The 22,244-nt window shown below is 47.7% G+C and overlaps 1 protein-coding gene across 6 annotated transcripts in view; it reads right to left on the bottom strand.

Moving 5' to 3' along the window:
- LOC144152366 (MFS-type transporter SLC18B1-like) overlaps positions 1 to 22,244 on the bottom strand; it is a 136,687-nt gene that overhangs the window by 89,568 nt on the left and 24,875 nt on the right. Inside the window, exon 1 of one of the 6 annotated variants that reach the window (XR_013319152.1) lies at positions 17,683 to 18,031. The exons of 1 other annotated variant lie outside the window; for it this stretch is intronic. Coding sequence is in view for 2 of the 5 variants with exons in the window: in XM_077683631.1 (XP_077539757.1) it covers positions 17,683 to 17,796 (114 nt within the window). In the remaining 3 variants the exon portion in view is untranslated. Of the gene's footprint in view, positions 1 to 14,505; positions 14,709 to 17,601; positions 18,034 to 22,244 lie in introns of those variants that run through there. 4 more of the 6 variants (XM_077683631.1, XM_077683635.1, XM_077683630.1 and 1 more) reach the window with 4 other exon arrangements.

The following is a 22,244-nucleotide window of genomic DNA, read 5'->3' as shown; positions in this document are numbered from 1 at the left end:
TCTTTCCATACCTGTTACGCGTGCGCGGGTGCCAACGATTTTTAAAGCCTGATGATCTCAATGCTGCTTGGTCGGGGAAACCGATCCCCTGCACCCCTGACTATAAAACATCAGAGTCACGTGAATTGTCCTTAATTTGCCGCTACAGAACGCCGGGCAAAGAGTTGAGGTACCTTGCAACATTGCCAATAAACGCTGTTATATTTCCATTGGTGCTACAACCCCTTCGGGACTTACGCCTGCAGTGAGCGGTACAGTGCGCGAAATGTTTTTTCATACATTTGTGACTTTAATTGCTGCAAAACAGAATATTTTATCGTAAATTAACCAACATACATTCAAGAGACCTTTCAAGTACTTTTTTTTCCCTAGGTTTTCGCTGCACTCACATTTACCCTGTGCTGTTGCTATGATTGCGGTCATTTCTGGGCCAGGCTGCGTATAGTTCCAGCAAATGCTACCGACCTCGTCGTCTTGCATACACTGTAAAAAATTCCGTATTTCTGCGTACAAAGCCTACGTAAAAAACGTAAACCGTCTGTATTTCAGAAAAAGTCGGGAGTGTCTGTAATTTGGTACAAAGCCTCCCTAAAAACCGTAGCTAAAAACGTAGCTAAAGGTACAAGTAGCGGCGGACTATATATAGTTCGCCGCCGAGGCACCTATAGAGCTGTCTCCCAATATGAGAACAAGCTTCTGCACAATTCGTATCGTTCTGTACTGATGCTACGTTATATCAGTATGTAGCGGAAGCTTCCGACAAGGAAAACAGAAGGACATCGACACATTAAGTTGCTATGTCGTCGCCCTTTTTCCCCAGCCGGAACCTTGCTTTCCAGCAGTAATATGTCATGCGAACTCGCAAGTTCTATAGCAATGCACACGAAGAACGTTATTTGCAAACAGCAAGCGAGTGCAACCTGTGCGCGCAACCGCGCGGCGCCGCTCACTGGACGGTGCACACGGGCGGTGAGTGCATAAATCCGCTGGTTTTGGTTTTAAAGCGAAAGCTTTCTTAGTGCATTTCCGAATAGACCGGTCGGTCGACCGAAAAGTTTTAAGGCCTCTAAATACACGGCGCGTGCGTGAAACCGGGCTTCCTATGTGTCAAAACGGTTACTTGAAAATCGCGAAGAAGGAACGGTTTTAGATAAGACAATGCACGCGTAGACCTTTATCGTATAAGCCACCTATCGACGTATACATTTAGATCGTTCCTAGATGCATTTACTTAGCGCGCGAAAAAATCTTCCCATGCGTGGGTTCGTTCTAGTTCGTTTGCGATTTGCGTCTTTGAAGGTTTGAAGATCTAGTGGACGCACTTGCAGCGAAGGTTTTGGCCACTTTTGATGTCAGAAGGCTTTCGCGCTTCTATCAACTTCATTTAGGAAGGAACGGGAAAGTCTTTCTTAGGCTTGCATACCAACTGTAGTACCATGTCACCCATTATGTGTCCAACCTAAAACACTGAATTCATTTGAAAGTCAATAAAGTGAAACTGCGCCCTTATTGCTAGTCCCCATGAGTTCAAATATCGGTGGGGCATCGTACAAAAAGCGCTGCATGTCTCGGACCTCCTGCGCAGGAGTTCAGAGACATGCAGCGCCCTTTGCGCTCCTGCGCAGGAGGTCTATTTTACTGCTCCCCTAGGGTGCTAACAGAAAAAAGGTGCAAGAAAAGCTAAATTTCGAACTTACGCAAACTTAGGAAACACAATTCAACGTGCGCGTCGGTTTTCACGATATGCAGATAGAGGGAAGAAAGGAAGCGTCGTCCACGTCCGCTTCATAGCCAGACGCAACGGGAGCCATCTGTTGGAATATTGCCGCGACATGCTATCGCTGCAATTGCCCTAAATGTTTTCCGTAAAGGCCCATAATTTTTTTCTGAACCTCCTACATTTTCCGAAATGAAAGTTGTGCTCACGTGATCACCGTTTCTTGTAGATTAGCCTCCTTGTTCCTGCGGGAATTTTAGGAACGTAGCGAGAGGGGAACCCGGTTTGAACCATCTACGAAATTTTTTCCAGGTAGAGCGAAAGCGAAACTTACCTTTTTTTTTTTTTTTTTCAAAACTTCTCTTTTCCAATAACCCATAGCCCCCACCGAAACGAATTTCTGGCTACGGCCCTAGGTAACCGTATAGTGTATGTCAGCCCAGTGAGCCACCTATGTCCGCTGAAGCATGACCTTCTCACTAAGCACGTGCTATGGCCATTTGCTGAAAATCAAAACGTAATTGCTGACTCTAATCGCAGACGCTCCAGGTGAAACCGAAGACCCAACCGGCTTCGGGTGGCGCAACGACTGCGCCGATGGCTGGTACGGCGGTTCAGAACTCCCGAACTGCTGAGGGCAGCGCCCGGACAACGGCTGCAGCGGGGACCAGCCTGCGGTTACTCGCCACCGCCCCGGAGACACCAGCGGGGCCGACCCTCGGTGGTGACATGCGGGTGGCGGCGGTGTCTCCTGCTACTGGCGGAAGTCGCCTTGCTGACCCCCTCGCAGCTCTTCGAATGCCGGCAACCCCGGAGAGGCGAGAGCCGAAGTGAGGGTATTAACGTTTTAATGACGATACTTTTTCTTGGGAGACTTAAATGCAGAAATTTTAGTCTGTCTGCATGTCTGTCTGCCCGTGTCTGTCTGTCTGTGACTAGATTCATCCACCCGGCCAAAGTGAAACAGAAGCTGCCCATTGGTCTTGTATACCCACAGGCAATCCTAAATGTCAAAGTCCGGTGTCAGTGTTCATACTTGTCAACATTGTTGAACAAGAACAAGACATTGCGTAAATATAAGGCAGCAAATTCATACATAAGTGATATTTGCAGTGTTAATTAATTTTAGAAATTCACTGACGCTTCGTTTTTGCGATAGCAAATAAAATACATCAACTGCAGAAAAGCGTCGCTTGCTGTTGCACGCGCTATTTGGTTTGAATTACCTCTCTCTCTCTCTCTCTCTCTCTCTCTCTCTCTCTCTCTCTCTCTCTCTCTCTCTCTCTCTCTCTCTCTCTCACACACACACACACACACACACGCACACACGCACGCACACACGCACGCACGCACGCACGCACGCACGCACATGCACGCACACAGGCACACAAACTGCTTGTAATCAATGTTCGACTATCGGTAACCACTTGACTCATTTCGGGTAGTGGAAGAAGAAAACATCGAGATATATGATCACGTGAGAGAACACAAGCTGGATGAAAGAATGTTACGGAGGCACCTAAGCTTCCCCTTATGATTCAGAACGCTTTTCGTTCAGTTATCAAAGCCCATCTGCGGGCTAGTATGTTGACGCCGCTGCCAGCGGGAACTGGGGAATCGGCCATCAGCTCCTGCCGGCTGCTGTCATCGTCAGCGACCAATCCTTTTGAGTTGGTATGTTGTAATAGGGGGTTGATATATGTTGATGTCGCAGCCATATTGATAGTTGTGAATCGGTCGTGAGTTACTCATGCCAGCTGACAGCGTCACCTGCCAATGCTATTGAGAGGATATGCGTGAATAGTGGGTGCGTATGTGGACGTCGCAGCCCAATGAGAATCGGCGAATTGTCCATAAGATTGTGACAGAAGCTGTCATGGTCATTGGTCAATCGAACTGAGTGGGTCTTTAAACCTACCTATATCCAGCCCTAACGTTAGGTAACTTGAATATTAAGCCTAACGACGTGCTAGGCCATAGGCTCCTGTATAACGCGGCTTGTGCCTGCTCAGTGCCAGAAATTCCGCCGTTCCCTCTGGTGGCGCCCTAATCCCAGGTTCTCCTGTGTTAGCGATGGCACGGTCAACATTTGTCTTCACACCTGGCAACAATGGGTGGTTTAAAAAAAAAAAGTTGTCAAGGCCCTTCCATACTTCAGCACTACCGACTTGAGCGGAGGAGATATCCCCCACCACACCCCGACCTCACCAAGGAAGAGAGCGTAATCTTTCGTCGGCTCCAAACAAACACGTACACACACGGAATAATCATGAACCGCATCTACCCCACGCAATTTTCATATATCTGCCCTTACTGCGACATACCCGACACCTTGGCACACATGATCCTGGAGTGCCCTTGCGATGACCGCCGTCCAGACCCACCTGTGGATAGCCGAGCATCCTCAACAACCCTGACTGCCGCACCACAAGATATTGCAAGCGCCCTTACCACCGGTGACCACGACATCGCTGAAAAGTGGGAGGCACTGCTCGTCTACGAGGATCCGGAGAACCAGAAGAATCTGGTGAACCGGGCGAAGACGGCAGCCACCGCCAAAGGTTTCCTGGACTGAGGAGACCTACCACCTCGGACCGGCAAGGATCAAGTCCTGGCTAGTCTTTTCAGCAAATAAAAGTTTATTTCTCTCTTCTGTCAGGCCCTTTGCAAACAAATTATTTGTGTTGTATTATGGAGATTCTGGCTCCGGCACTGACGGGCAGCTTTATTCAACAAAAAAGGTATAAAAATTCACGAGGCCTTTTACGAAGTAGACAAATAAAACTTGACTGCGGTAATTGCAAAAGAGATGATCTTTCTTGGGCTACCTTGCTCGTTTGTAAGTACTTTAACGCAAAAGTTTATTTCTGCGTTTCACTCGATTCCGCCAGAAGCGTTACGAATGAGTTCGCTAGTGCGTTTGTGACCCACTGGGAATTGATCACTTATTCGGTATCTGATTGGTGAGAAAAGAGTGATTGTAGCGGGGAGAAGTATAGAGAGAAACGAGCTTAGTGCATGCTGAATGCTTATCCTTGAGCTAAAGCTTGAAAAAGTTGTCATTCTTTTTGAGAAGCCCGGCATTGCCGATTACTGCGTCGTCAATATATCTACTACATGCGCGATGGCACCATTTCGTGGAGCAGCGGCGGCGGAGAAATAAAGGAAGGAGGAGAGTGGGCGCGTACCCTTTCGGGGACCGTTATTAGATATTAGCGGCAGAACGAGACTGGATGGACTCGTCGGTAAAAAGGGGGAGCTCAACGGTTTGGACTTATTCAATCAAAATTTAATTCGTATGGCTCAATTACCACTAAACACCAATCAAGCATAATTTTTTCACTTATCAACTCCTATAGAGTGCCAGAAAATTTAACTGCCTCTTATCGCAATGGCAACCATGAGGTCATGTATACATTTTGTTGGGAAACTACCGTAGCGAACCCAAAAGGGCGAGCGTGCAGACGGAAACAGTACACTGAACGCAGTTTAGTAGTTCTGCGACGCCACGCATAAAGCTTCGGTCTTTAATACTGCCTCATAAAGTTCAAGCTCGCCGTTTTGCGGACTTTTGTAGGAAGACGCCTTCGCGTAGCAGACGACGCCGAGGTGCGTTTCAGTTCACCTCCGCCTAAAACAGCAGTTCGCATCGGCATGGCCATTGAAAAACCTGAGAACTTGGCGCCCCCACAGTGAACGGGCTGTTGCAATGGGTTTCGGGGCGATAGAGCCGGCACACTGTATGTTATATAGGAGTCTATGGGTAGGGAACGTCAAACTCCTTGCGCGGCAATCTGCAGGTATACGGTGGACGACGGTAGACCTCACAACGTAAAGTTGGGCCTAACGTCCTGCTCGTTCGCACCTATATACGCCACTCCTACTTCGTGGACTCACGTTCGCAGCAACTTTAGCGATGTCCCTGGAATCCCGTAATAATTTACCTAGCCTTAACCACGCGTGAGCTGCGATTTAAACCTCACTTCATGGCAATATGTTGCTGTTATTTGTGGGTGGCGTATTCAGAGCACTTGAGAGGGATGCTCTTTAAATTTTGTGCAACGTTTGCTCATAATTGCTCTGTCACGAATTACCATGAGCGCTTTGATTTAGTGACGGGAAGCTCATCAAATTACAAGGATGTGAAATATGCCTTCAAAAACCACGCTTTTTGATGATATACCACGTGAGGTACACATTACAGCTGAACGTTTTCCTGGTTCTTCAGGGCGTTTTTTTTTTCTGGTAAATGTACTCTAAGCTAACGACAACATATGTAGAAGCCAACTGAGCAGTTTTCCTAGTAGGAAGAGAAACGAGAACCTGCAAATGAAAATATGGCATATGGCACACAGAAATAAAGTTTGTGTTAGTGAAAAACACGACTGAATAGTTTTATTATTGGTGATTTTGTCTGCGAACCCGTACAAATATTCAGTCAAGGTATTTGGTTTACATCTCTGTGGTATTCTGCGTTTCGTTCTTTTTTCTTTGACGTCTGGCATTACGCGTAAGGCCTTTCTGTCTTCTGCCCGCCAATCGCTTTTACTGCTTTCTCCTCACTTTTACCTCTTTCAATGTTTTCACAGAAGCCAGATGTCCCACGAATTCACAGTTTTTGATTCGCGTATTCTCATTTCACCTGTTCTACGCTGTGTTTTCTAATCCCAAGTTCGCTATTTGAACAAACCAGATAACATTCGCTCGAAGGTTCTGATCGCTATTTGTTACCAGGGATCTCACCATTTTTTCTTTTCTGGACATCTGGACTAAAACAACTTTGCCATCCCTTCCGAAAGAGAGTTGAGAGAAGCGCGAAAGCTTTTTCACACCAAAACTGCTCCAAAAGAACTCCTTTACAAGTGGGTCCAGCCGTCGCTGAAAGTGCGCTCAATCGATAGTCAAACCTTCAACGATCCAAGTCGCAAATGGGGAATGAACCCGTGCGACGATTTTTCCCGCACAAAGTAAACGCCTCTACATCGCGATTTTCAGTTAACCGTTTTGGCACAATGGAAGTCCGGTTTAACGCACGCGCCGTGTGTCCAGAGATCTCATCGGAGATTTTCGGTCGACCAACCGGCCCCACCAAGAAAGCTTCCGCTTTAAAAAGCCGTTGTCAATTCGCAGGGAGGCCCTGGCCTGGAAGAGGCACGTGTATGCCGTGGTCGCCCTTCTGGCGCCCAAGGCCACGGGCGGCATACATCCAGTCACCCGGTAAGCACCTGGTCAATTGCGGTCGCGACGCGACTGTCGGGTTATGTGCGAATGTAATGTGCAATATGATTGATTAGTACGGTGGGATTACGACGGGCAAAGATGGATTGAGATGTGTTAAGGTGTATTAGGACAGATTGTTGTGGAATAAGATGGAATAACTGGTAAAATTGCGTGGCTACTGTGTCTATGGGTGGACGTTTACATAAAGGGCACCCGTCACAATTGTAGGCCAAGCTTTCGGCTCCAGAGCACGTAAGCTGACTAAGAAGCCTGAGAAACTACGCATATGCGATTGCACGAAGCAACTTAAGCATTTGGCTTTACTCAGCTGCCGTACACAGAAACTCAAGGCAACATCTCCGCGTCAATTATTTTTGAAACACGCAACGGCATAGAGGAGCTCCAGCGCAGCCTATACGCCGATGATGTCACACTCGGTGTTTGCGGTGGTAGTGACAGTCACATGCACGACACCCAACGGCAAACCACAGACACAGTCGAAATATCTGTTGCTCCCCGGTGCCTCAGCTGCTTCCCCGAAAAATCGGAACTTCTCAAAGGGAAAACAAATACCCTTCTCCTTCCACTTCAATCCGTTTTTTTTTTTTTTTTTTAGTTTGTTCGCCTCACATTCCCACCGTCTCGAGCATTCGCATGTTGGGACTCCGATACAAGCGGGGAACCGTTCTAGCGCTCAGAAAAGTGCGCACGAAACAACGAGGCTAATAGCCAGTATAGCTAGTCGCAATTGCGGGATCAAGGAATCCAACCTCCTACACATCTTATCGGCCTATGTAGGAAGCAGGGTGACGCACGCCACTCCGTACCTCTGGCTGCTGCGGGCAGAGGTAATTAGAATAGACGATCTCTTCCGCAGAGCATACAAGCAGGCCATCGACCTCCCACTAAAAGCACTTCCATCGAGCGGATTGAGGCTCTGGACTTCAAAATAGTTTGGATGAGCTAATCGAGATTCAACGGCTGGCCAACTCGACTGACCTCACAACGTGGCGCCACATACTCTAAACTCACATAGTGGGACAGGATAGCGCCTGTCTTGTTTACTCTGTATTCAGCATCCGTGTTTTTTTTTTTTCGTTGCGCTGCAAATCATGGCAACTATCACATGCTATAAGCTCACCCCCTCCCTTGACGCCCCGGTTCGCGATCCAATCAATTAGAAAGGAAAACAGACCTCAAAGCGTGACGCGTCCCCCTTTTCCGCCGCCGCCTGCTGAGCCATGCCTGATATATCCCCGTTCGCAGCCAATGGAATTCTGGCAGGTTCCTTGCTTCACCCAGTTAATCTAAATGTTGATGATGAGAGGTTCCTTGGTTCACTAATCTCACTACAAGAATCAAGTATTGCTAACGCATTACAATGCGATCCAAGCTTCTTGTCCATTCATGCTAACGTAGTGGGAAGCACTGAATGTGTTGATCAACGCTAGGGATCCCCTGCAACACTTTTGTCTACATTTTTTAACGTGAAGTACTTCTAACGTGAAGTCAGAACGTAGTCAACAAGTGCATTCAGCACTTGGAATAGAATTCACGAAGTTCCTAAGCCAAAAAATTACTGCCGTACGTCCATCAGCTAACTTGAAAGCTTACTCAAAGGATTTTTCTCTTTCCCGCTATTGGCCAGCTTCCTGTCAGTTGCAGCACTAAAATCGCAACAAAAACGAAGCAGAAATTCTAAGGCGTGTCTGCTGCGACGAGCAAACCTACCAGTGCCCCATAGTGCTGGGGCAAAGCTGTCTTAATGCTTCCCGGCGCGGAGGCAGGAGTGCAAGCGTTTATCGGAGATTTTGCAGGGTCTCACTAACCATATCGGAACAGTGTTCAGCTCTGTCACGTAGGTAGCCACGTCACGGAGATGCCAGCTGCGTGGCTGCTCCTGGCGGAGCAAAACAGCTTCTTTCTTTTAGTTTTTTTATGGAGGGGCATTATTAGAACGCAAGCTCTATTAGTCAAGTACAAACACAGAAAACATGTCATTGCCTTTATCTGACCTTCGAGCTCAGCCAAGGTCACGCCAGAGCCTCGTGCGGTTGCGCAGTGAAAGCGTTGCATGCGACTGTGCGCATGTGCACGGAAGGGTATATAGGTGCGTAGGCTGTTTCTGAATAAATTTAGTTGTGAGTCTGCGCCTGGTTTGTTGTCCTCTTCTTCCGTCCCGTCCTTTTGCGCAGTTTTATTGTTATCAGTGAAAGCGTCTAACCCCTCGTTCGTTCTAAGGAGGGGAGGAGGCGGTGCGGAGAGGGAGTAGAGGGAAAGAGTATCAGGTCCCATCTTTCGCCCCTCTTACTCTTTCCGGGAAAGAGTAAGGTCACGTGCCATCAGAAAATGGCGCAAGGAGGCGCTGGCTGCATCTACGTTCACTGGGCATTCGCGCGTATACGACCAGCGACTGCGCCGAACAGCGTCTTTTGTCTTGCGGTGCAATTGTGTGGCCGTTCACTGCGGTCTCTCGGTTCGAAAGTCAAACTATCGCTCGACAAACTTTGTCTAACAGCGTTAAACCACGGCAGTACTTTAAACTGTTCGTATCCCTCACTCGTGCAGCGTTGGGAGAGCTCCCACGGGGATCAGACAGCAGGCATGACGCACGCAGTGGCCCCTGCACAGCCAATGAGGCCCGCAGGAGGGACACGTTCCTCCGCAAAAGCCACGCCCACCGCGTCGGCTTCTATCGCAAGAAAAGGACACGGTTCGGGGGACATTTTCTTCAGCACATCACTAGCTGCCCTCCGTCACGCCTCGCAGCGTTTCCGGAACTCCACGGTGTTGGAACTGTTTATAGCACCTAGGTCATGCCTGCTTTAATTAAAACTGTATCACTGTGTCGCCTCAAATGCGTTCAAGGTAGGTTTGAATGTAGGTTTGAAGCTCACACTTATAGCAACAATGATGGAGTAAAGGTCCTTGCGGCTGCGAAGAAGAAGCAAATCGGCTGCAACCGTGGACTTAAACAATCGCGATGGTCGTGAAGGTTGCGTACATCTTCGCTACCTTCAAGCCTTACGCGTTAGTGTGAGCTTTCTTCATTTTTGATCTAGCGCACGTTGCTTCAGAACGAACAGCTTCGTAGGGAAGTGCGCCGTAACTTGGGCTAATGTGTGGATAGCAGAAAGAAAACAATTCGGCACATATTTTTGTGTGTCTGGAGGGCATGTGATCGTATTCACTTAAATCTGTATAACGGAAATGTCCGCTTTCCCCAAGCTATCGGATTTAAACACACCACAGAAAAAGTCAAGTACAAAGCTGTGGAAATGGCTAAACGGAAATCGCAATGCTGGTAGATGAGCCTCCTGCTCCCGTTACTACGGCAATTCGCAGTGTATCTGCAAATTTAGTTATCTTTGTGACGCAAAACTGCCCCCTCCCCACACACACACAAACAAAAAAATATGAGATAACGCGAAACAGCTACCGCCTGCTATGAACATAATTTATTTTAACCTGCCGCTAACAGCAGCGCTAAAATGAGAAGAGTAATTTAATATAGATGCATTATCTTCTATGTTGAGATTACACGTCATGACCCTGCAGATACAAAGCGGCTGGAACGCGACTACCTGATATAACGGTTTTCTATAAAAACGCGGGTATAAGCGCATTCTGTGTGAATACCCCACGAATTGTATGCGAAAATTTCAGACCGGACTTCACTCGAGTTTCATGTAAAACGCAAAAAAAAAAAAGTTTGACACACTTCTATGCTGCTAACCTAAGAACTTAGACATGTGGCTATATTCAGGTTATAAGGTATCAGCGAATCGAAAGGAAGTACTTGCCGCAATAGAAATTTGCAACAAAAAAATGTTTCATGAGTAATTATACCGTCACCGGTTAGCTACAGATTATCAAACCATTCAAGTGATTCGAGTGAATTTCACTAAGCAAGAAGCAAAAATTAAGGTACTCCTTTAGCTAGAAAAAATTAAGGCGAAATTCTGCGAGGCAGCGTCGTTGTTGACTGGCTTCCATTTTAGTTCCTTTTAATTTTCATTTTAGTTGACTCGGTAATTCTCTTGATAAAGACCGCGCCTTTGTTAAATTCTAATGTGTATTGACTCGTTTATTTTTTTTCAGCAGCTGGCGGGGGGCAGTCGCAATTTAAAACTCTATGCGGCACTTAAATCTGTTTACGAGCCTTAAGGGCGAAAGTCTGGCAATACTTATTAACTTGTTTTCTTGGTACATTGTACTTGCGACCCGGGTTCAAATCCCATCGAACACACCTGTGGTTCGATGGGATGGGATGGCATCTGTTCAAAGCTTAAGACTTAAGTGACCTAATTATTAAAAACTTAAGTCACTTAAGTCTTAAGTGACCCAAAGAATTTTAAATAAGGACTGCCCGCCAGCTGCTGAAGAAAAAAACGAGTCAATACACAATAATTTAACGAACAGTAACAAAGGCGCGGTCGTTATCAAGAACATTCAGAGCCAACTAAGATGGAAATTACCTGCAACGGTACTTCCCTCTTTTAGCCTAAATTTGGGCCGAAAGTATCGTGAAAAAGGGGGAAGTACCTGGAATAGCACAATACTACCCGCCACGGTGACTCAGTGCCGAAAGCGTGGTGTTGCTGAGACCACGGACGCGGGCTCTGTCGGCCACGGTGGCTGCATTTTTGACGGAGGCGAAAAGCAAAAACACCTGTGTGTACGAGATTTCGGCGCACGTTAAAGATCCCCAGGTGGTCAAAATTAATCCGGAGACCTTCACTGCGACCCGCCTCACTGGCCCGTTGTATCTTCGGCGCGCTAAACCCCGAGCAATTAGAATTTTTATGACACAATACTAGCACACGCGAAAGATTTTGCGTTTTACATACAGTATATAGACTCACGATAATTTAAATGCGGGCAATTCAAACTTTCGGTCAATTCCAACAAATTTCAAAATTGTGGTTGGCCTGCCATGTTTTCAACGTATTTTAACGCCGCTTAATTCGAACCTCTCCATTGCATGAATTCCGGTCATTCTAACGTCTTGCTTGTCCTTGCCGGAAAATGGCTGCTGCCTTTGCCGCTTCCAGTTGCACATTTGCATCGTTATTTGCTAAAAGTCGCATTATCTGCATGCACACCTCAAAGCTAAACCGCGCACTTTCTTGAAAAGTGCGCGGAAAAAACTCTCGCAATGGACTGGATGTCCTTACTGGCATCGGAAACTTGAAGTTGAAGTTCTTTATTTCAGTCAAGTACAATGGCTGAGGAGGCGGGAAAAAAAGCCGCTGTACTCGCGGCTTGACGGAGCTCCCACCCCCCACGACACAATCAGCAGGGACGAGGCAGGGAAAAAAAAATCACAAATGCAAATACAAAATGCAAGCAAACAAGAAGCAAGCAAACAACAACAACAAAAAAAAGAAAATGTCAGCGCAATTTATCAACTTCCTTTTCAACTCTCGTGCAAACACAAAGCAGTTACCCAATCATTATTTTTTATTCAAAGTGTGAATCAAAGTGTGAATCACTGTAGTGTGTGAATGTTGTATTATAAATATTTGCGAATGTTTCATTACACCACAAGTTGGTGAGCTGCCCCGATTTGTGTTCGTGAGAGCTTCTAATAATCCAAACTTCTTATAACTGAAACAAAATCCCGGGGTCCCTTCTAGTTTGAATTTTCGCGAGTCTACTGTATAGACGGTATTCGTTGAAAAGTTTAGCGGTCAATTGCTTCGCTTGGCAACACTGGAAACGGCCACAGACATGGCCGATGCGCCACGGACAAGGAGCAGCCTGGGCCACTGCGGCGTTCAAAAAACGTTGACTGCGGCCGCACGCCGAAGAAAAAAAAGACACCAGCGTGCGTCATCTGCTCCGTTCCAATCCAGTTCTAAACTGTGGCGCCAACGGAGATGTTATTAATCGTACTCACAGTGAACTCGACACAATACTTTGTGTTCGGCGAAGAGTTCGTAACGTGAAACACAGTCATGTGTTTCACGGTCGTGCTTAGCACGGACAAGTGCCCCCGTCCCGCGGAGCCCGACGTAACGAGTGACGGCGCACTCACACGGTTGCATGGAGGAGAAGAGGGGTGCCTGATCTGCGGGCCGTGCGCACAACGTCGCCTAGCAACAGACGCTTGGCCACAGATATGGCGGCGCACTGGTTGCCTGCATGCATTCCACGCCATTGAACACCGAGGATATGATAAGTACAGTAACCGTTGAGAGTCAAACACGCTGCTTGGTGTGCGACGACATCCGCCGCGGTAAATAGATTTCTTAAATAGGGACTTCTTCATTATTATACGGTTGGTTTGTGCGTTCTGTAAGGCGGTCACAAAACAGCGACCGAGCTTTTCGCAGCGTATCAACGTGCCAAAGGCTGATACTTAACGTAAATTTACCACCACGACAACAGACATCGACAACCTACAGGTCACGACAAAAGACATCAACTACAAGCCCACTTGCGTCGCCCCACTTGGTCACCCCACTTGCGTCGAGACACAATACAACTTATCATGAGACGTCATGCGACTCAATATCGGATCCGCCTTATGTGTACATGTCATATTAATGGCACTCATCGACGGCTCGCGGTGGGGATGATGATACGCGGGAACACTGAAGTGCTGATCCGCAAAAAATTCCGTTCAAAACATTATCCCCGTTTACGCTATTATGACGATTAAATGTGTCACCCTCACCAGTTATGCCTTTTGGTGCAAATGCAGGCGTTGCGCAGTTGGTCCGTTCCCGCTTTTTTTTCCTGTTCGTGTTACCAATGTTTTCTTCCGGGACTTTTTATTTTTATCTGCATTTTTGAGAGGACGGTGTGCAAGATGCGTAGTTTTTTTTTATTTTGGCAGTTCATTTTTTGTAAAATTTTTATTTCTTCTATTTCTTGCCTTTTTCGTTTTTTTTGTTTTTTTTTCGTTAGACCAATTAACTGCGTTTACGCATTTCGCGAAAATGCAAAGGGCTACACGGTACCGGCTTTAGCGGTACTTCGCAAAGAATGCTACGCAAGAATATACGCACGGCCGTCAGGCGACGCTATTAGCAGCAATAGTAGTAGCAGAGTCTTGACGGACTCTGGTAGTAGTCTGGTTAGTTTTATTTTATTTATTTATTAACATACCTACATTCGCCAAGCGGGGTGTTATACGAGAAAACAAACACAAAGAACCACACGCATGGCATAAAGGTAACGAGGAAAGAAAATGCAGCGTTTAGCGCGTTGGCGGCAGCACACAGGTTAGAGACCAACAGCGGAAACAACAGAAGACAGCAAAACAAAACAAGAGAGAGAGAGAGAGAGAGAGAGAGAGAGAGAGAGACGTTTCAGATCATGTGCCCATGCTCAAATGCTGCCAGGGCTTCGCATTAGCAGGGCTTCGTACATTAGCACAGACCGGGGTGCTTCGATGCATGCGCCATCGGCGCATATGCATCCTTTAGCAACTGGCCAGACGGTCACTGTCAATCGCGGGCACACAGATCCACACGCAAGCAAAGCCCGTTGCCCGCTGTGCCACGTGCACTAGCTCCAATGTGCTCTTATCCACAGGAAAATTCTATTCGTAAACTCACCTAACAGATTATATAGATCCATGCTGGCGGAAACTCGCATCAAGCCACGGATATTGCAAGGTATGCCGTCGAACTGCGCCTCGTTCAACGCGTGTGCGCTGACATGGCAAAGCGCTGTCGAAACAAAGCGAGCGTCTGTGCAGCAGGCCAGCTTACGACAGCAGGCGAGAACAAGCTGTTGACGACGCGGATGTTGTGTTCGCGAACGGTGCGTTTCGCCTCTCACGTGGTCGGAACGCGACGCTGCAAGCATTGTGTTACTGCTGCAGGTTCAGCGTTGAGGGTTTTCATTGTTTTCACAACATACTTTGTTTCGGTTTGTACACGGAAGCGTTACTTGATTCGGTTGGTGAAAGCGCGGTCCCGAATGGCGTCCGCAAAAGGCGTCCACACAACAACGGCTGCGATTCATTTCATGACACGTGCGTTAGAAAAAAAAAAGAAAGACGAAGAAAAAAATGAAGAAAGCTCACACTAAACCGCAAGACTTGAAGGTCGCGAAGCTGTACGCAACCTTCACGACCATCACGATGGTTTAAGTCCACGATTTCAGCTGACTTGCTTCTTCTTCGCTGCCGCAACGATCTTTACTCCATCATTGTTGCTATAAGTGTGAGCTTCCTTCATTTTTTTTTTTTTTGGAAGTGATAACCATTGGACATCACTTTGGAGGGGCGTGCGCTATGACGCGTCTTTCTCGTTCCCAGCAAGTGTTGCTGAGATTGCGGTGAACGCTGGAGTCCTCGTCCCGAGCAAGTGCTGTAACTATTGCCGCGAACGCTGCAGATTTTTTTTGTCCAGTCTTGACCAATCTCCCTAAGTGGGTGTGCTTGGCTTGACAAACGTGCGCAGGGTACGCTGGGCGGTCGTCGGGAGGCATGTATACACGAGCGCTAGGTATTTTCTCGTTTTTATCAACTGCCGGGCGGTCGCTGCGAGGCCCGCGCTCACGTGTGTGTGCTCAGCAATTTCTTAACTGCGTACACGAAACTTTTAACTGCGTACACAAAAAATTACTATTTGCTAAGCAGCTTGGCTGTTAAAATCATGCATAACCTCCTCCGTCTAACCACGACAATGGCTGAACGCGAAGCTTTCCCGTGAGCGATTCCTTTGTTATCGTCTCGCAGACGATAACCGAAGCCTCCCTCACGATTTGACTTTGACTCGGACGCAGCTTGGACTTTTGATCGCAGCGGCTTCCACTTTCACCCTTCGCCATTTGATTTCGCACGAAGAGAGCTTCGCGTTCAAGCATCGATCGTCGTCGTTAGACGGAGCGGTGCCTGATTTTTCTGTCTAATTTTGCCCGTCCCCGCACCCCTTACCGTGTCGGAATGGCGCAGACGGATGGACGTCGGCTTCATAACGCGAGAGATTCAGGTTAGATTCCGACCACGGGAAGCGTTTCAATTTTGTAGCGTAAGCTACACTGGCCGAGGTTGAGCAGTTTCGCGTGGGCCGTGAAGGGCCGTTCTGCGAAGCGCGAGGAGCATTGGATTGGATTGGATTGGCTTGCAGTGGACTGGCTTGGGTTGGATTGGATTGGATTAAATTGGATTGTGTTGGATTGAAATCCAATCCAATTGGAGTACGGGTGTGTAGAGAATTGAGTCTGCACATTCGCCAGTCGGCGCATTTCAGAGGAGTGACGTCATAGCCGCGGCAGACGCACTGGCGCCGGCGCGTGCCTAGCTGTGCGCCTCCGTTGCGCAGTAGCCAAGTCTTACGCTGTGTCGGAGCCGCTTGATAGCCGTTTCGCGTGTCTCCTGGAGAGCCATGCTACAGGAGGAGCCATGCGCGAGGAGCAGTGACTGGTCTGGACTGGACCGGACTGGACTGGACTGGTTTGGAAATCGTTTTAGCAACAGTAGGCATGATAATGAGCTAATCCTAGACAACCAGGAAACCTAAGAATAACCAGCTGAACCTTAGCTCACGCTACGTATATCCTGGCATAGCCGAGCTAAGCCACTGCTTTTTTATTCACCTTATCCATGATGATCATCATCGTCTGAGAAAGTGGGCTTTCTTTCAGGGCGTTTTGTGGTGCGCACGGATGTTACCAGTCAAGCAGGCATAAAAAGCTTCGCTTTAAAAGCACGTGCATAACAAATCTCGCCCGCAGTACTGGCCATTGCCTTCAGCTTGTGTGGAGGCAGTGCTACAGTGAACTAGAATATTTCGCCCGAATAGTTTCTAGTTCACTGTAGTAGTGCCGCAGCAGCAAGGTAGTGGTTCGCTGCAGTGAATTGGATGTGGATGTTGACTATAGTCGACACCGGCGGCAGAAGTCTCTCCCACGAGCCTGGCCAAACGAAATGCCTTCGCATAAGAATTTCGTTAGGGATCGTCCGCAACTATGATTTCGAGCGCGCATTTTGTCCTTATTGGCGAATATATATACGGCAACAGACGTTTTCGGTTGTGTTTTTTTTGTGTCCTTAGATACGTAATACGGTGTTAGCATGGCTGTTAACGTAAACTATTGCAAAATGGCAGGCATAAAAATGGCATGTTCATTAGTAAAACTGGAACACGACGGCACGAATGCCCGCGAGTGAGATATTACGCTTCCGGTGATCTGAGTATGCAACCCATCCAAGTATTTGCCCACGCTTTCTTCGCCAACACGCGCCCTGCCCTTTCTTCCCTATTTATCACCCTCAGTATCCACACTTGGAAGAGGTAAACTGGCGAGCTGCGCTTCGACTTGACGAACAACGTTGGCAGTGAAGCGAGAGCAGCGCCACCACAGCCAGGCACTTTTTCGTTCTCAGTTCTGTCGCTCTTCTGGTGGATCGACGGCGAAAATTTTTGCCGATATGAGCCATCTATTGTTCTCGCCATTATAATGAAATCGCCTGCCTCCGGTCGCCTAGGAAACGCCTGGGAACGCACATGGAGTGTGCGGCGTTATGCGCCGTTCACCGTCCGGTAGCAGCCACTCTGATTAACCGTCCACGCGAGTACACCACACACGACGCACGTAGGCGGCAGAGCGAGTCATGAGCGAACATCACTCGTAGCGCACAGCTGGATGGAGCACTCAGCGGCACTGAATTCGATATCAAAGCTTTAGCACTCGCAACTCACAAAGAGTTTTTGGGTGTCCTGTTTTTGCGCGCCCGCTTTCCGTCGGCACCGCTCTGCTATAACTCTAAGGTTTTAGCTTACCGTGTGTACAACGTGTTCCGCGCGTACCGTGTGCACCGGGACCCGACTGGGCATGTGTGCATTCGTTCCGGTAGGGCGGCTTAGTTCCGCTGGCCCGGTGCCGTGCCCGCGCATTCGTTCCGCTGAAGTGTTGCCCGCCTCGCCGTACGCGCGCGCATGCACGTACGGTCCCGGTACACACTGCACTCACGGAACACACGGTACACACGATAAGCTAAAACGCTCTATTAGATGTCAGTCTCAACGCAAAGCCACTCCCTGACACAAACTCATTCGATAAGTGAATATCGATAGCATATCACGCGCCAGCAATTTCCTGGAGCATGGCGTCGAAATAACTACACCCTCCGCGTCCCCACCCCTTCGACAGCGGTGCTTTTCATCTGGTCGCTCTGTCGATACGCCTTTATCTTCCGTGACCTTGTTGGCAAATTAGAAACGCGTGTTGTAAAGATACGAGGTCCGCAAACAACGCGTACCCTAAGTTAGGGTCGTTCAATTGTCGGCTGCCCGGAACTGCAAACGTTGTTTGCCAGCCCCACTGGCGATTGCGCCAAGAGCGTTTCTGAACGCCAGCTTCAGATAATTTGCGCTGATGGCAGCGTCTGTAGTCGTGCGCAAACACTACCGCGGGGCTACGAGTGGATACATTGGTATCAGGGTGTTGTCGCACGTGACTTAATAAGAACAAGTCCTGTGGAAGGATCTTAATTCCCGTCAGGACCTGAAGCATTATCCACGAATTCTGAACATCGCCGTATCCAACCCAGATTTAAAGAAAATATCACTGCAAAAAATCTCCGTATAGGCTGGCCTCGCCCCACCACTTCATAATGACCACTCACGGCGATCAACGGTGGAAACTCGCCGAGTGGCGGCAATCAGCATAAGTTTTACCCACGTTTTAACTCATAAATGGAGGGCGATCGCAAACCCCCATGTTGACGTTCTGCTGTGCATCTGCACAGATACCGTTTTGAGCGAAGTGGAATGTGTGGCCTGGCTCATAGCCTCCTTTAAAGGAGGCTCTGTCTCGCTATTCATCGAATTCCTTCCGTTGCACCATCACCATGAGATGACCGTCCTCAGGCAGCAGCTGTTGCCCGGACCGACGCTTCACTGCCAGTTCCGGGACATGCTGACGTGCTAACCTAACTCAGCCTTTTTTAAAAAGATATTCTTTCTTGGACTACTTAAACGCCGAAATTTTGGTCTGTTTGTATGTATGTCTGTCTGTGACTGGATTCAGACAGCCGGCCAAAGTGAAACAGACGCTGCGCAATAGTATTATATCATCATCTTTAGCCTATCTACGCCCACTGCATGGCAAAGGCCTCTCCCATTAGTCTCCAATTACCATGACCTGTTGACCTGTTTTACATGGCATGGTCTTGCCATGGTCTGCAAAAAGGTGCAACTTGCAGTAATAGAAATGTAGATACAAATACGCTCAGAAAGTACATTAAGACAATAGAACAATGGGAGACTGTTCTGCTCAGATCCACACCGGAGACACAGCTCACAGCAGTCCGGATGGCCGAAGCCGCTGCTAGGATCCAAGGGATCCTGGCTGACGGCTAAGGGAGGGAGATCGTTCACGACATCTACCTTTGAAAACCCATCGCCAGCGCGAAATAAAGTACTCTCTCTCTCTCTCTCTCTCTCTCTCTCTCTCTCTCTCTCTCTCTCTCTCTCTCTCTCTCTCTCTCTCTCTCTCTCTCTCTCTCTCTCTCTCTCTCTCTCTCTTCCGCCCGACGGAACAATGAAAGATAGTACACAGTTTTATTGTAAAAAATAAGAACGAGTACACTCCTCAACTGCCTGGACTGAATAGCTGTTTAGGATATCGTTGAAATAAAACAACTAGTTCTCATCTGAGCGAGAGGATACTGAGACTCAAGAGACAAAGCCTGATGAAGGTCCTCAGCCCCCTACACAATGTGTCAGCAGCATTGCAACGTAAGCTAATAATTCACAGAACGCCCTCCTGAAACGTTCCGTATATACGGAATTATGAGAATGCGGAGTACATTCCTAGCATGACACAAAGCCGCCACAAATTGAGCAAGATTTTTCACAAGCACATGAAAATGAATCAGTGCATGCCTATTGAAACATTTGACACCGGTTTTAAGTCTCTATGATCAATAGAACCGCGAAATCGTTGTCCGTATGAATTCCGTATATACGCAGTATACGGAAATCATACGGAGAGTGATTTTGCTTGTTATCGAAAATCAAAACACGAAAACAGTGCCAAACGTTCATATTGTGCGAACTCATATACTTCTCCTGTTTGTGGAACTAATATCTACATTCATTACGCTTGGGGGCGTAACACTCCGTATGAACTCCGTATTCCCATAATTCCGTATGTACGGAACTTTTCAGTAGGGCGTATATAACAGCACACCTGTCTATGTATGCAATAGAACAGAAGCAATTGCTATCGCAAATGGGGGAATAATAAAAATTTATAAAGCAACCAGAGAGAGTGTGAGAAGTGAAGTAAGCAAAAAAAATCCCAGCACAACGGGTTACGGCACTTTGAGTCATCGAAAACATAAATAAAAATAAGTATTTGTCTACGTATACATATGCACGCACTTGTGCACAGTTTGACGCTGAAAAAAAAACGCGCTAAAAAGTTAAAAGTGCTCTGTAGCCTGATCAGGGAAGAGTGCCAGTTACAGCAGCTGAAAGTGCGAAGAAAGGGGCACTTCTTGTGGCTTTAAGCTAAACTGTTAGCTTGAGCTGAGGAGTGTTCAGCAAACGTAACCCGTTAGTGGATTAGCATAACAAGGAGCATAATGCCAGTTTTATCCCGCCTAGCCTTCAGACAATGCATCACTCCGGCGTACGGCGGTCCCGGGTCAGATGGGAGGAGCCAGTGAGGGAAGCGACATCCAAGGACTCACAAACATTTATTTTACACTTTATGAATAGTCACCCTGTTAATTTGCCCATGCCATTCAAGACAACCGAGGAGTACTTCAGGAAAGGGCGAATGACCGCTGAGCATTGTTTCAGAAAAGACCCAGACCTACGGAATTGTCTAGACATCCTGCAAACCGCACCCAAGCGCCGAAGAGCTCGTTGTTTGATAGACTTAACAAGCCGGGTTCAAGTAAGCTTGTCACTAAAGCGAACATCAAGATCACTCGTCGTCTAAATTCTACGTAAACACTTGCAGTCAGTATTGAAAGAGCAGGCGGTCCGTTTTGTTTGCGTGCGTGCGTGCGTGCGTGCGTGTGTGTGTGTGTGTGTGTGTGCGTGCGTGCGTGCGTGCGTGCGCGCGCGTGTGTGCATGTGTGTGTGTGTGTGTGTGTGTGTGTGTGTGTGTGTGTGTGTGTGTGTGTGTGTGTGTGTGTGTGTGTGTGTGTGTGTGTGTGTGTGTGTGTGTGTGTGTTTTACAGTAAAATACAGTAAAATAATAAAATACTTCGGTTTTCGCCGCGTTATACAATCTCCACGTCCTCCTTGCACTAATGACTAAACGCATCGACGTCTTTTTTCAATTGTCTACATTCACGGAGACACAAAACGTTCGTGAAAGTCCTGACGCCATAAATGTAAAGTAAATAATACATATTTCTCGTAGCAGCCGGAGCATCACTGGCATACAAAAAAGAAACGGGCTGAGAACCAGCCCCTGCGGCACGACACTTGAGGCACAGTTATGATAGGACTGCTGGCTCTTAACATTGACGTTAGCAAGTCCTCCGTAAAATTCCTTCCTGAAAGGTCAAGACAAGAACTTGTTCAAAAGGGACAACGTCTGAACAAGCAAGTGGTGACTGACGACATTAAGAGCCATGTAAGGTCAAAGTACACAACAGCATCGAGCTGTCGCCGACAATGAGCCGCTTCAGGCGCTCGTTGCAAGAAAGATGAAAGAAATGAGATTAGTAGCAAACCATCATCATTTCTCCTCTTATTATTAGTGTTTAGCTTACCTGCTCATTGTCGAGTGCAAGTATGGTTTCCCGTTTCTCATATTTCCAGATTATTCGTCGGGCAGCAACGAAACGCGGGGCAGAATTGGTTGAAACTTGTCAATTGCGAAAACACGGTCCACCCTCCTTATCGCTACCAAGGAAAGGGCTAGCTTTTGGAAAAAATGCGGTTGTTACCATGTGTTATGCTGTGCTGCTTGTACGTCGATTTTTTGATCGATGGAGCAGGCGCGCTTTTGTTTTCTTCGAGCCCTTTGTTTTGAGGAAGCTCTGTTGCTCCAACCCGACGTTCGTTTGCAATTTCCCTCACCTTTCTTTCCGTTGTCGGAGGCTGGGTTTCGCCATTTTGCGCAAGTGTGTACATGCTTCGTCAGACGTTTATAGGTCATGACACAGGTTAATACGCCACAAAGAATTTAATACGCAAACAAGCTTACATATCGAGGGATACGGAAATGTTTTAGGCTGTAGCGGCCACTTCGTCATCAACAGCAAGCGCCCACCATCATCATCATCGGCCGCCTACACAATTGGTGACCCGGACGTCGGCAGCATGGAGCCCCACTTCGCTTGCCCTCTGCCGCCCTACCCGGCCTTCAAGCGACC

The sequence above is a fragment of the Haemaphysalis longicornis genome, unplaced genomic scaffold (genome assembly GCF_048455015.1).
Source record: "Haemaphysalis longicornis isolate Haplotype H1 unplaced genomic scaffold, Haemaphysalis longicornis Haplotype H1 scaffold_9, whole genome shotgun sequence".
Classification (NCBI taxonomy): Eukaryota; Metazoa; Arthropoda; class Arachnida; order Ixodida; family Ixodidae; genus Haemaphysalis; species Haemaphysalis longicornis.
The sequence above is the reverse complement of the archived record's forward strand: the minus strand, read 5'-3'. Positions and strand labels throughout refer to the sequence as shown.